This window comes from Coregonus clupeaformis, chromosome 12 (genome assembly GCF_020615455.1).
Source record: "Coregonus clupeaformis isolate EN_2021a chromosome 12, ASM2061545v1, whole genome shotgun sequence".
Classification (NCBI taxonomy): domain Eukaryota; kingdom Metazoa; phylum Chordata; class Actinopteri; order Salmoniformes; family Salmonidae; genus Coregonus; species Coregonus clupeaformis.
The window spans coordinates 401169-414942 of NC_059203.1; the positions used below are offsets into that span (position 1 = coordinate 401169).

General features: G+C 41.6%; 1 protein-coding gene across 1 annotated transcript in view; it reads left to right on the forward strand.

The window, feature by feature from the left end:
- Nucleotides 1–13774, forward strand: part of LOC121577996 (helicase with zinc finger domain 2) — a 41473-nt gene that overhangs the window by 25236 nt on the left and 2463 nt on the right. Inside the window, exons 6-15 of the mRNA XM_041892032.2 lie at nt 934–1572; nt 2388–3186; nt 3310–3385; nt 3693–7182; nt 7534–7619; nt 8293–8430; nt 8524–8685; nt 8815–8959; nt 9247–9378; nt 11487–11679. Coding sequence (XP_041747966.2) covers nt 934–1572; nt 2388–3186; nt 3310–3385; nt 3693–7182; nt 7534–7619; nt 8293–8430; nt 8524–8685; nt 8815–8959; nt 9247–9378; nt 11487–11679 — 5860 coding nt within the window. The remainder of the gene's footprint in view (nt 1–933; nt 1573–2387; nt 3187–3309; nt 3386–3692; nt 7183–7533; nt 7620–8292; nt 8431–8523; nt 8686–8814; nt 8960–9246; nt 9379–11486; nt 11680–13774) is intronic.

Genomic DNA, 13774 nt, shown 5'->3' on the forward strand with positions numbered 1-13774 from the left:
AAAGTGCCAAAATGCTGCATTTTGACATGTCCCTCCGTGCACCTTCTGTGACTTCCAGGAAGATTTTAACCCACTTCACCCCAACATTTCTACAAGTTTCACCATCATTGTAAAGGCCTAGTTATTTTGTTGCTTTGACAAAGTAATTTCTGAAGATTATTATTTATTTAATGTGTTTAAGGTCAAAGATCAAATAGGGGACAACCTGCACGAGTGTGAGATGTGAAATAGAAATGTGTATTTTTGCATATCCCAACTCTCCCTGAGACACCCTCAGAGAGTGGGGTCACGGCCAGGGATCAGCCATTATTGATGGTGACCCTGGAGCAATTAGGGTTAAGTGCCTTGCTCAAGGGCACATTGACAGATTTTTCACCTAGTCGGCTCTGGGATTCGAACCAGTGACATTTCGTTTACTGGCCCAATGCTCTTAATCGCTAGGCTACCTGCCGCCCCTAGTGATTTATTTTAAGGTTAAAAAAACCAACCTTTCCCTCATTTTAAGTTCAAATCTATTACGTGAACTGAACTCTGGTTTTAATATGGTGACTATTCCTTTTTAAATACCTTTTCATTTTATTGAACATCTAATTGCCCCCCACCCACCTGTTGCAGACAAGCTTCAATTTCCTCTGTCACAAGGGGATTTATGGCTGATTTAAGATGAAATCGTCAACCCGGTTACGATCAAACCTTTGACTTTATTTGGCACTTACTATAGTATATATATTTTTTATTTAACCTCTTGAGATGGGAAAATGTATTTTTTATTAGGTTGAACTGAATGTTAAAATTAGGTTAAATCAAATGGTTTTTTTTCACCAAGTTACACATCTCAAAAGGCACCGAATTGGTGGAACGACCCTATTATAAATACTCTTTGGTTAAAAGGACAACAACCTCAAAGTCCCTCCATTTTCTTTTGCGTTTTAGACTCAATGTTCGAGGGACCATCACCTTGTTGGCCACCCTAGACGACCCTCAGTTTGGGATGAAGATAGCTCCTCTGGATGAACTGTTCTGTGCCGTCTCAGTCCCTTATACTCTCACCCCAGACACCCCAGAGGGTTTGATGCTGAGACGAGGCATCCAGTCAGCTCTCATAGCACCAGTATCTTCAGATAATCAAAGTCACAAGGTCTACGAAGCCATCATCCTCAGAGACGCCACCAGTGAGAATAAAATGCACTTGCAGCTGTCTAAAAGATGCTGCTCTGACCTGAAGCTCCAAAGAAATGAAACATGTGAAATGGAAGTCCAGTTCCAGCTGAATCGTCTGAAGTTCTGTGAGATGCACAAAGCCATAGATCTCCTTCCAGACACAGAGAGAGTGTTGCCAGACTTCAGGAACTGCAGTGTCCCTGTTAACGAAATACAATACCCCAAACTCAATGCAAAGCAGCAGGCAGCCATTGATTTCATCATAGGGGATTCCGATGGAAGAGAAAGTGTGGCCCCCCTCCTCATTTATGGACCGTTTGGAACTGGGAAAACCTTCACGCTCGCTACAGCAGCCAAAGAGCTGGTAAGGCAGCCTCACACCAGAGTATTGATCTGCACTCTTACAAACAGGTAATGACCCCAATGTTCTATTGACACCAATTCACTTACACTGAGTTTAACTTTCTAGTCCCTTCATGCATTTTCAGTCTTACCTAATGCAATTAATTGACTGGCACAGGTACTCATTGTTACATAATAATGCTTAAGACTGGTAAAAACGTGTTTGTGCAAGTAGGCCTACTTATGCAAACATTTTGTAAACATTAGATTAGCGACAAAGGATGTTTATTTGACCTCTGTCTAATGATTACTTAAAAAAAACAGTGAGGCTGTTGGACTATTATGAGTGTCCATCAATCATTTGTATTGTGTAAGCCTCATATCGGTTTGACAGTTACAGTATACACTGCCAGTTAAGTATTATGTAACACATTGTGAAAATACACTGTGGTGTGCTATCTTAATTTGACCAGTTTCTCACAGCAGGAAAACAATCCTGCAGCAACAGGAAATGTGAAATATGTAGATTAAAATAAGTGGACATTTTGTTGATACATTTTTTTGTTAAGACAAATCAAGTCTGAAATGTTAAAGTGGAAATTACAAACTTTAGAAGCATTTAAATACTTTTTTGAATATACTACAAGTTGGCATTTGCTGCTGCGCAGGACAATTCTCTGTGACAACCGAGTGATCAAATTAAGATAGCATATCTGTATGCCATGTATTAATCCCAATGTTAATACATATTTCAACTACACTTGTAGTTACAGTGTACCTGCTCATTAATTACTTGTAAAGGATCAATTTAATAAAAAGAAAGTAGGGCGAGCAATTTTCAATCACTGTTGAAAGGGAAGCACAACTAACCCCTCTGTTGTCAGCTCTGCAGATTTGTATGTCAAAGACCACTTCCACCCATACATCAACTCTGGACACCCTGAGATGAAGCCACTGAGGATAAAAGCAAATAAACTAGGGGTTCCAGTGAGTGCCACAGATGAGATCACACAGAAGTACTGCCTTCTATCAGAAAACGGCCAGTTTTTCCTACCTCCTGCCAAATGTGCTTTAGATTGCCATCGGATAGTCATCACAACTACTGCAATGGCAAGGCACTTCCATGACCTGAAGCTCCCTGACGGCTACTTCACCCACATCCTGATTGACGAAGCCTCCCAGATGCTTGAATGTGAAGCTCTGATGGCCCTTGGTCTGGCTGGGCCAGTAACTCGAGTGGTTCTAGCTGGAGATCACATGCAGATGGGGCCAAAGCTCTTTTCAGTGGATGATGACCAACGCTCCAATCACACCTTGCTGAACCGTCTGTTCCACTACTATCAAACCCAGGAGAGTAGTGCAGCTTTGAAAAGCAGAATCATTTTCAACGAGAACTATCGCTCCACAAAAGAGATAGTAGAATTTGTGTCCACTAACTTCTACGTTGGCAAGTCTGATGCCATCAAGGCTGTAGGTAATGTTCCAGCTCATCCGAACTGCCACCCCCTGAGGTTCCACCATGTCAGAGGAGAATCTCACTTGGACAACACATCCATGTCGTGGTTTAACCTTGAAGAGGTTACATGTGTGGTTGAAATAGTGCAAAATCTACTCAGAGATTGGCCACTCACATGGGGGAATAAGGATCAACGCTCAGTCTGTGTTCTCTCTGAAGGATGCCAGGTAAAAATTGTTATTTGTCATTTGAACATAGTTTAGGAAATCTAATCTATTTCTTGAGTGAATAGGGGAACAACAACATTTTTTATGTGACTTTTTTGTGTCATTGTTTGTCTTTTTTCGTAGGTTCAAATGATCAGGAAAGAGCTTCGGAAAATATCCCTGAGCCGAGTGACTGTGGAAAATATTGCCAATGTTCAAGGTATTGATCATTAGATGTTCCATATTACTGCACTGGTGGAGCTAGGAACATAAGCATTTAGCTACACCTGCAATAACATCTGCTAAACATGTGTATGTGACCAATAAAATGTTATATGATTTGATTAATTTGCAAACATTGGTTAATATTCCAATTATTTGTTATTGTCTCCTAGACATGAACATGAAATAACACTATTTTGTAGATTTAACTACTGGTATGTAATTTCGATCTTTGTATAGAAACCTTTTTATTTGTCAAAATAATGAGTCCTTAACCATACCATTTTTTCATTATTTCTTGACAGGCAAACAGTTCAGAGCAATAGTATTGACAGCCGTTCAAACCCGTGACAGCATTCACCCTTCTGACTCACATTGTGTGGAGTTTTTCAACGATGCTCGCGTGCTGAACACGGCCATGACTAGGGCTCAATCCCAGGTTGTTGTGGTTGGAGATGCTGCCGCTCTTTGCTACTTTGGAAAGTGCTCAAGAATCTGGAAGAACTACATTGACCATTGTATAACGAAGGAAAGTGCTGAACCGAAACACCTTACACAAGACTTCATTGATGGCGATATCAAGGAAATGTCAAGATTCCAACGGTCAGAATACCTGGATGAGACCAGCGCTCAGTCAGTTATGTTTGGCACAGAGAACAACATGGATGCAATTCTCCAACAGCTACAAGAGGAGCCAAACATGGCAAACTACAATTCATCTGATGGAGACAAATCAGAATCGAAAAATGTAGTAGAACAACATAGACCATATGATAGTAGCGAAGTTGAAAGAGATGCCTTGTTGCAGTTGTTGAGAGAGAAGCCAAATCGGTACAAGCGAGGGGAATTGGTCATGGAGAAACATAACGCAGGTTATATCATACCATTTGACAACCCAACTAAGCACATTATCATCAAAGGTAGAGGTAACCTCGGCAAGTCCTTCGCTGGTGACGAAGTGGTAGTAGAAGTATTTCCTCAGGGAAAGGTGTTAGGAACCATCAAGGCAGCTGAACCCCGTCGTGTGTTTGCTTGTACCCTCGAAGATGAAGATTACCATAAACCCAACCATAAACCCAAAGTGAAGTCTGAATATTATTTTCACAGAATGATAATGGTACCCCTCAATACTAAAACCACCAAAATATGCACCTTGGCAAGGAGTCGCAATTCCATTCCAATATGGAAACACGATGATGGACAATGGGAGATTGTCAGATTTCAACAACTTGATGAAGACATCAAACACAATCATGTTTTTATGGTGGAGGTCCTTTCCTGGAACTCGAAAACTGAAAACAATGAAAAGTATACCTTCCCATTAGGACGCGTGATAGACATTGCTCCCATAGGATCATCTTTGGAGGAAGGCTTAAGGATTTTGGATGCAGAATTTAAAGTCGAACCATCACCTCCCAGACATGTTTCAGCTGAAATGTGTTCCTTGGAAGACACCCAAATTGGTAACAGACATGACCTCCGAAAGTTGACTACTTTCACTGTTGACCCAAAGAAATCCCAAGACTTGGATGATGCAATTAGTGTCATTGACATGGAAAGCCATTATGAGGTTGGAGTTCACATAGCAGATGTGGCATATTTTGTGAATGTTGGTGATTACTTGGATGATTATGCACAGAAACGGGGTGCTACATTTTACAGCCCTAAAGACACAGTTTACATGTTCCCAAAACCATTTAGCATCAACCACTTGAGTCTGCTGCCTGGTCGAGATCGTATGGTGATTTCATTAGTGGTACAAGTAGACAAGGCAACAGACAAAATCATTGACAAGAACTTCCAGCTTTCTCAGATCAATTCTGATACACAGTTGTCTTATGAAGAGGCGGAGGACATCATCAGTAAGCGGTCAAGAGAAGAGGCCAAGTTTGATACTGTAGAAGACTGTGTTGCTGTGGCATATCGTTTTGCTAAAGTCCAAAGGAAGGCCAGGCTTGGCAAGGATTGGAGCTATAAACGACTGGACGATCACCAGATGCCGGGGAAGAGGAGATCCCATCAGATGATTGAGGAGCTTAGTGTACTGTTCAACAATTCTGTGTCTGAATTTTTGATCAACGCAAAAGAAACCATGCACTGCACTCCTCTCCGATGTCAAGCAAGACCTGACCCTGAAATGGTCGAAGACTTGAAAGAGCAGTGCAAAGACATCATACCACTGTCCTCACACCTAAGGCACAACCTTGACCATGACCTTGACCAGGAGGTAATGGAGAGCCAAAGCTTCCCTGTGCTAACATCAGTGTGGAATGAGATCCTATCAGCTGCCAAGAACGGGGAAGTTGACACTGACAGAATGATTGATCTGATAGCTACAGATGACATCTACCCCCAGCTCCTTCCAGTGATATTTAAGTTTAGGAAGTGTCTTGGCAAAGCCTATGTCATCCGTTCCAATTCATCCCATAAGGCAACTGTTGGGCACTATTCGTTGCATCTTGAGTCCTACACACAAGCATCCTCGCCCATACGTCGCTACATGGATGTTATCCTGCAAAGGCTAATGCATTCAATCCTAAATGTCACTCCAGTTCAATATTCTACACAAGAGATTGACATTCTGGGTCAGAAGAATGAAGAAAGATACAAGAAGGCCAATGAGTATGAAAAGAAGGCCGAGATGATCTCCTTTGCCATGGACATGAAGAAACAAAATGCTTTGAAGATAGCATTTGTTGTTGGTGTTCAGGTAGAAGACAGTTTCAAGCTTTCGTTTCCGTTTGACAGGCACTCATTTCCAGACAGTTTGCCTGTTATGTACAGAGATTTGCAATTGGAGGATCAACCACTGTATGACTCAAACGAGAATCACATGACTCTAACATGGAGAAGACGAGTGTACTCAGTTGACACTGCCAAAACTCACCAAGAGCTAAAAAGGGTGCAAAATTCTTCTGCATGCACCGAGCTTTCACAAACAACTTGGCGAGCCATTGTTGACGCGATTGACCAGGAACAATGGAACATAGCAAGGTCTCTCATATTAAGTGCCACAACAAAGCAAATGGAAAATGTAAAGAGTGTGCCAAAACATGCCACAATGGATTTGCTTGACGCTGGGAATGACTCTCATAGAACGGCACATGGACAAGATGAGAAAATTGACATGGAACACTATGTTGATCTTACTCTCCAGTTGAAGCAAGGAGACACACTTCAAGTCCAAATTACATCTGAAAGAAAGCGAGGTTATTGGACACCCACTGTTCAGTTGATGTGCATCAAACCAACATTTGAGGTGTGTGTAGACCACGCCCACAGCCCTATCACATGCTTCTCCAAATGTGCAGACCGTCCATCCAAGAGTGAATATAGCAACACTGGAGAGTATGTGAGGATCTGGAGACCACTTTGTGAGATGGAGTCTGCAGCCAATGCTGTGGATGAAAGTGACATCATAATCATTGAGGAGCTGGAGCTGGAGCTGAAGCAAGGGAAAAGACTGGAAGGAAGTTTTGACCTTCCTCTCGAATACATTAAAGAATGGGCCATTGAATGCAACCTTAACAAGTGCTTACTGTGCATCCGAAAAAGAGGGTTGAAACTGGCCTCAACCCCTGACCAATCAGAGGAAGTAGTGGGCCCTACAAACTACACATGGGTGGCTCATGGTGTTACAACCAAGTTCGACGAACCAAAGAAGAAGTCTCCAAATCAAGCCAGAAAAGTGCACTTCTACATCAACCATTTGCCAATGGATACCATTCCAGAGTGTGTCTCCCAGAGAAAGACAACATATACGGTTGAGATAATCCCGAAGCTTCTACCAGACGTGTAAGTACTAAATTAATTAGTAAGAGAAAGAAGAGAGAGCCATGAATTGATCAATTGTCATTTCAAATGTATAGACATTATGGTAACACTTTATATTACAGTTCCGGTACCTATTTAAAACTAAGTCAACAAAATGGTGCTTAAAATGTAATTACCATTAATCATATAATGTTTTAGTAAATACCTGGTAATTTCTGCACCATAAAATACAGCGCTACCCACATTTCATTCTGTTTAAAATAAGGTCCTAATGTAAAAGTAAAATCCAATATTTGTATTGGATAGGCATAATGTTCCTATATTAATTCAGTATATTATAATTAATGGTGTTTAACATTTTCTACTATCTAGACGTAAAGAAATGGCTGTGAACAACATTGTGTCTGCAAATGAGCTTGTGCAGAAAATAGCCCTAGGACAACCCATTCCAAAAGGAGGTAAGCGCTGGACAATAACATAAATAGAAAAAAATTAATTGTCTCACGTAATCCCATTTTACATCTGAGGGGATTTACAGTTCACAATGTCATTGTTAAGATGGATGTCTGAGGGGATTTACAGTTCACAATGTCATTGTTAAGATGGATGTCTGAGGGGATTTACAGTTCACAATGTCATTGTTAAGCTGGATGTCTGAGGGGATTTACAGTTCACAGTGTCATTGTTAAACTGTATGTCTGAGGGGATTTACAATTCACAGTGTCATTGTTAAGCTGTATGTCTGAGGGGATTTACAGTTCACAGTGTCATTGTTAAGCTGTATGTCTGAGGGGATTTACAGTTCACAGTGTCATTGTTAAGCGGCAGGTAGCTTAGTGGGTAAGAGCGTTGTGCCAGTAACCGAAAGGTCGCTGGTTCTAATCCCCGAGCCGACTAGGTGAAAAATCTGTCGATGTGCCCTTAAGCAAGGCACTTAACCCTAATTGCTCATGTAAGTCGCTCTGGATAAGAGCGTCTGCTAAATGACTAAAATGTAAATGTTAAGCTGTATGTCTGAGGGGATTTACAGTGTCATTGTTAAGCTGTATGTCTGAGGGGATTTACAGTTCAGTGTCATTATTAAGCTGTATGTTTGAAAGTATTGTTTTGCTGTCTTCTTGGGGATTGTAGCTTTGCAATCCGAGGTACCACGGCACCGACTCATGAGAGAAAAGGCACCAGAAGGTCTCCCAGAGCTGAATAAGAGTCAATATGATGCAGTGGAGAAAGCTCTGAATAACAACTTCACACTCATACAAGGGCCACCTGGTAAGTTATTAAATAGTACTACCAGAATACCTGAAGCTGTTATATGGCCCTTTTTCTATGTTTACTGGAATATAAACAACACCTGTTTCATAGGGACTGGAAAGACCGTTGTAGGAGTGTATATTGTGTACTGGTACTTTGTGCTAAACTCCAAGAAGCCCAGGATATTTGAAGATCCCAAGGACAAGGACAAGGACAAGAAAGAAGTTATTCTCTACTGTGGTCCTTCCAACAAGTCTGTCGATGTGGTTGCTGGCAAGTTTCTTGAATGCTTAAATTTGAAATTGTCATGACAAAATAATGTATAATGCATTCAAAGCTTAAACATGAGTAAAGTTCTGTAGGGAACATTCTAACATTCTATGAATTGTGGACATTCTGTAGAGTATCTGTTGAGGTTTGGAGACAAGCTGAAGCCCCTCAGGCTGTACAGCCGACAAATGGAGATGCTGGAGTACCCATACCCAGGCAGTATCCTTCAGCTGTCTCCCAGGTTACTTCGCCAAGAGCGGTCCAAGCCAAACCTCAGGTATAAAACACATTCAGTCACTCTCAAGTTGTGCACTGTAAAAAGTAATGTAGATTTTTAGTTGTTTCAGCTCATTTTCCAATGTTGACTCAACTGAAAAATATAGATGTTTTTATTTTTTTAAATGTTTTTTTACCACTTTTTCAGGGAAACCATCTCACTTGTCTTTGATAACCTGGTCGTAGTGCTTGCTTCATCATTTGTCTGACCGGTGTCAGCATGTTTTTTGTCAAATGTTTCATGCATTTATTAATGAATTTGGATCTCACACTATGTACCATTTTCAGAGCTATTACCTTGCATCATCGCATACGGGAAGAACAAAATCCGGATTCCAGGGCAATAAAAGAGTTTGACCGCAGAATAAACCTAGCCAGAGAATCAAAGGGAGAGAAGCTGACAGACGAAGAAGTTGAGGAGTGAGTAAAGATGTATTACAGTATTCCCTTGTAATATACAGTACATTCTAATTGAATTCTCTTTTAAAACCTACATCTGATAGAATTGGTCATATTTATTACAGTATTCCCTTGTAATATACAGTACATTCTAATTGAATTCTCTTTTAAACCTACATCTGATAGAATTGGTCATATTTATTACAGTATTCCTTTGTAATATACAGTACATTCTTATAGAATTTTATTTGAAACCTGCTAGAATTGGTCTGCATTCGGAAAGTATTCAGACCCCTTGACTTTTTCCACATTTTGTTACATTACAGCCTTATTCAAAAATTGATTAAATTGTTTTTTCCCCCTCATCAATCTACACACAATACCCCATAATGACAAAGCAAAAACAGGTTTTTAGAATTTTTTGCAAATGTATAATTTTTTTTAAAAACGGATATACCATATTTACATAAGTATTCAGACCCTTTGCTATGAGACTCGAAATTGAGCTCAGGTGCATCCGGTTTCCCTTTATCATCCTTGAGATGTTTCTACAACTTCATTGGAGTCCACCTGTGGTAAATTCAATTGATTTGACATGATTTGGAAAGGCACACACCTGTCTATATAAGGTCCCACAGTTGACAGTGCATGTCAGAGCATAAACCAAGCCATAAGGTCGAAGGAATTGTCCGTAGAGATCCAAGACAGGATTGTGTCGAGGCACAGATCTGGGGAAGGGTACCAAAATATTTCTGCACCATTCAAGGTCCCCAAGAACACAGTGGCCTCCATCATTCTTAAATGTAAGTAGTTTGGAACCACCAAGACTCTTCCTATAACTAGCCGCCCGGCCAAACTGAGCAATCAGGGGAGAAGGGCCTCGGTCAGGGAGGGGAACAAGAACCCGATGGTCACTCTGACAGAGCTCCAGAGTTCCTCTGTGGAGATGGGAGAACCTTCCAGAAGGACAACCATCTCTGCAGCAACTCACCAATCAAGCCTTTATGGTAGAGTGGCCAGACGGAAGCCACTCCTCAGTAAAAGGCACATGACAGCCCGCTTGGAGTTTGCTTAAAGGCACCTAAAGGATTCTCAGACCATGAGAAACAAGATTCTCTGGTCTGATGAAACCAAGATTGAACTCTTTGGCCTGAATGCCAAGCGTCACGTCTGGAGGAAACCTGGCACCATCCCTTCGGTGAAGCATGGTGCTGGCAGCATCATGCTGTGGGGATGTTTTTCAGTGGCAGGGACTGGGAGACTAGTCAAGATCGAGGGAAAGATGAACGGAGCAAAGTACAGAAAGATCCTTGATGAAAACCTGCTCCAGAGCGCTCAGGACCCCAGATTGGGGCAAAGGTTCACCTTCCAACATTTACATTTCAGTCATTTAGCAGACGCTCTTATCCAGAGCGACTTACAATTAGTGAATGCATACGTTTTTTTTGTTGTTGTTTTTTTCATACTGGCCCCCCGTGGGAAACGAACCCACATCCCTGCCGGCCAAACCCTCCCCTACCTTGGACGACACTGGACCAATTGTGCACCGCCCATGGGTCTCCCGGTTGCGGCCGGCTGTGACAGAGCAACATGACATCGACCCTAAGCACACAGTCAAGACAACGCAGGAGTGGCTTCGGGACAAGTCTCTGAATGTCCTTGAGTGGCACAGCAAGAGCCGGACTTGAACCCGATCTAACATCTCTGGAGAGACCTGAAAATAGCTGCAGAGGATCTGCAGAGAAGAATGGGAGAAACTCGCCAAATACAGGTGTGCCAAGCTTGTAGCGTCATACCCAAGAATACTTGAGGCTGTAATCGCTGTCAAAGGTGCTTCAACAAAGTACTGAGTAAATGGTCTGAATACTTATGTAAATGTGATATTTTAGTTTTTATAAATTTGATAATTTCTAAAATCCTGTTTTTGCTTTGTCATTATGGGGTATTGTGTGTAGATTGATGAGGGGAGAAAAAAAACAATTTAATCTATTTTAGAATAAGGCTGTAACGTAACAAAGTGGTAAAAGTCAAGGGGTCTGAATACTTTCCTAAGGCGCTTGTGTGTGTGTGTGTGTGTGTGTGTGTGTGTGTGTGTGTATGTGTATACATTTTTTATTTTTTTCTTCTAGCTACAAAAAGCTTCTGAATAAAGCTCGTGTGTATGAGCTGCAGAGACACGATGTCATTCTGTGCACCTGCTCAGCAGCCTCCACCCCTAACCTGACTAAAACGGTCAGTGCACGCCAGATCCTTATTGATGAATGTGCCATGGCAACGGAACCTCAGGCCCTCATCCCATTGGTCAGCAACAAACCAGAAAAGGTACGTTGAAGTATAATTCAGCAATAAGGCCCAAGGAGGTGTGAAATATGGCCATATAGCACAAACTCCTGAGGTGCCTTGTTGCTATTATAAACTGGTTACCAACGTAATTAGAACAGTAAAAATAAATGTTTTATCTTACCCGTGGTATACGGCTTTCAGCCAATCAGCTTTCAGGTCTCGAACCACCCAGTTTATAAGAGACAATATACACTACATGACCAAAAGTATGTGGACACCTGCTCGTCAACATCTCATTCCAAAATCATGGGCATTAATATGGAATTGGTACCCCCTTTGCTGCTATAAAAGCCTCCATTCTGGAACTAAGGGGCCTAGCCCAAACCATGAAAAACAGCCCCAGACCATTATTCCTCCTCCACCAAACTTTACAGTTGGCACTATGCATTGGGGCAGGTAGCGTTCTCCTGGCATCTGCCAAACCTAGATTCATCCATCGGACTGCCAAATGGTGAAGTGTGATTCATCACTCCAGAGAACGCGTTTCCACTGCTCCAGAGTCCAATGGCGGCGAGCTTTACACCACTCCAGCCGACGCTATTGCTTGTGCTACACCCGCAATAACATTTGCTAAAGATGTGTATGTGATCAATAAAATGTGATTTGATTTGATCTTAGGCTTGTGTGTGGCTGCTCGGCCATGGAAACCCATTTCATGAAGCTCCCGACAAACAGTTATTGTGCTGATGTTGGTTCCAGAGGCAGTTTGGAACTCGATAGTGAGTGTTGCAACCAAGGACAGACAATTTTTACTTGCTTCAGCACTCAGCAGTCCCGTTCTGTGAGCTTGTGGCCTACCACTTCGTTGCTTCTAGACGTTTCCACTTCACAATAAGAGCACTTAAAGTTGACCAGGACAGCTCTAGCAGGGCAGAAATTTGATGAACTGACTTGTTGGAAAGGTGGCATCCTATGACGTTGTTACGTTGAAAGTCACTGAGCTCTTCAGTAAGGCCATTCTACTGCCAATGTTTGTATATGGAGATTGCTTGGCTGTGTGCTCGATTTTATACACCTGTTAGCAACGGTGTGGCTGAAATAGCTGAATTCACTCATTTGAAGGGGTGTCCACATACTTTTGCATATATAGTGTCCCACGGGTATGATGCAAAACTACTTGTTTACTGTTCTAATATCAATTGTAACCTGTTTATAATAGCAATAAGACACCTCTGGGGTTTTTGGTATATGGCCAATTGCTTAATATATAAACAACAGATGTTTTACTGATGATGAAATAAATATTTAATTACCTTTTGTATAGAATGGTGTATACATGTTTAAAATAAAGGTAAATCATTTATAGGCCTATGTTTGTGATGTTTATTATGTAGTAGAATGACATCGTCTTCCATCGGTGTTCAATCCAGAAGCAACTGTTTAGGCCTGGGCCATACAATGTTCACCTCAGTGGGGCTCCTCAGTAAGATCATCATTTGTGTAAAAATGTTCTGTAAAAAAAGGTATGTTTTTTGCATGTAGTCTAACCCTTGAGTTTGGACATGGAAACAGTGCATTGTTATAGAATCACACTGCTAACCTTATGCCTAACCTTAAATGAAGACCAAAAAGCGAATTTTGACTATGGCTATAGAATCTAGTGGAAACTGGAGGATTGCTGCATCAATTTCTCAGGTGCTACCTACTCCCTATGTTCCCTTGAGCAAGGAATTTAACCCCATTATCTGCTCACTGGGCACTGCACTGTGGCTGCTCTCTGCTCCAGCCTCTCAAACCTAATGTGTGTGTGTGTGTGTGTGTGTGTAAACTGAGTGTACAAAACATTAAGAACACCTGCTGTTTCCATGACATAAATTGACCAGTTGAGTCCAGGTGAAAGCTATGATCCCTTATTGATTTCACTTGCTAATTCCACTTAAATCAGTGTAGATGAAGGGGAGGAGACAGGGTAATGAAGGATTTTCAAGCCTTGAGACAATTGAGACATGGATTGTGTATGTGTGCTATTCAGAGGGTGAATGGGCAAGACAAAATATTTAAGTGCCTTTGAACAGGTATGGTAGTAGGTGCCAGGCGCACCGGTTTGAGTCAAGAACTGCAACGCTCTGGGTTT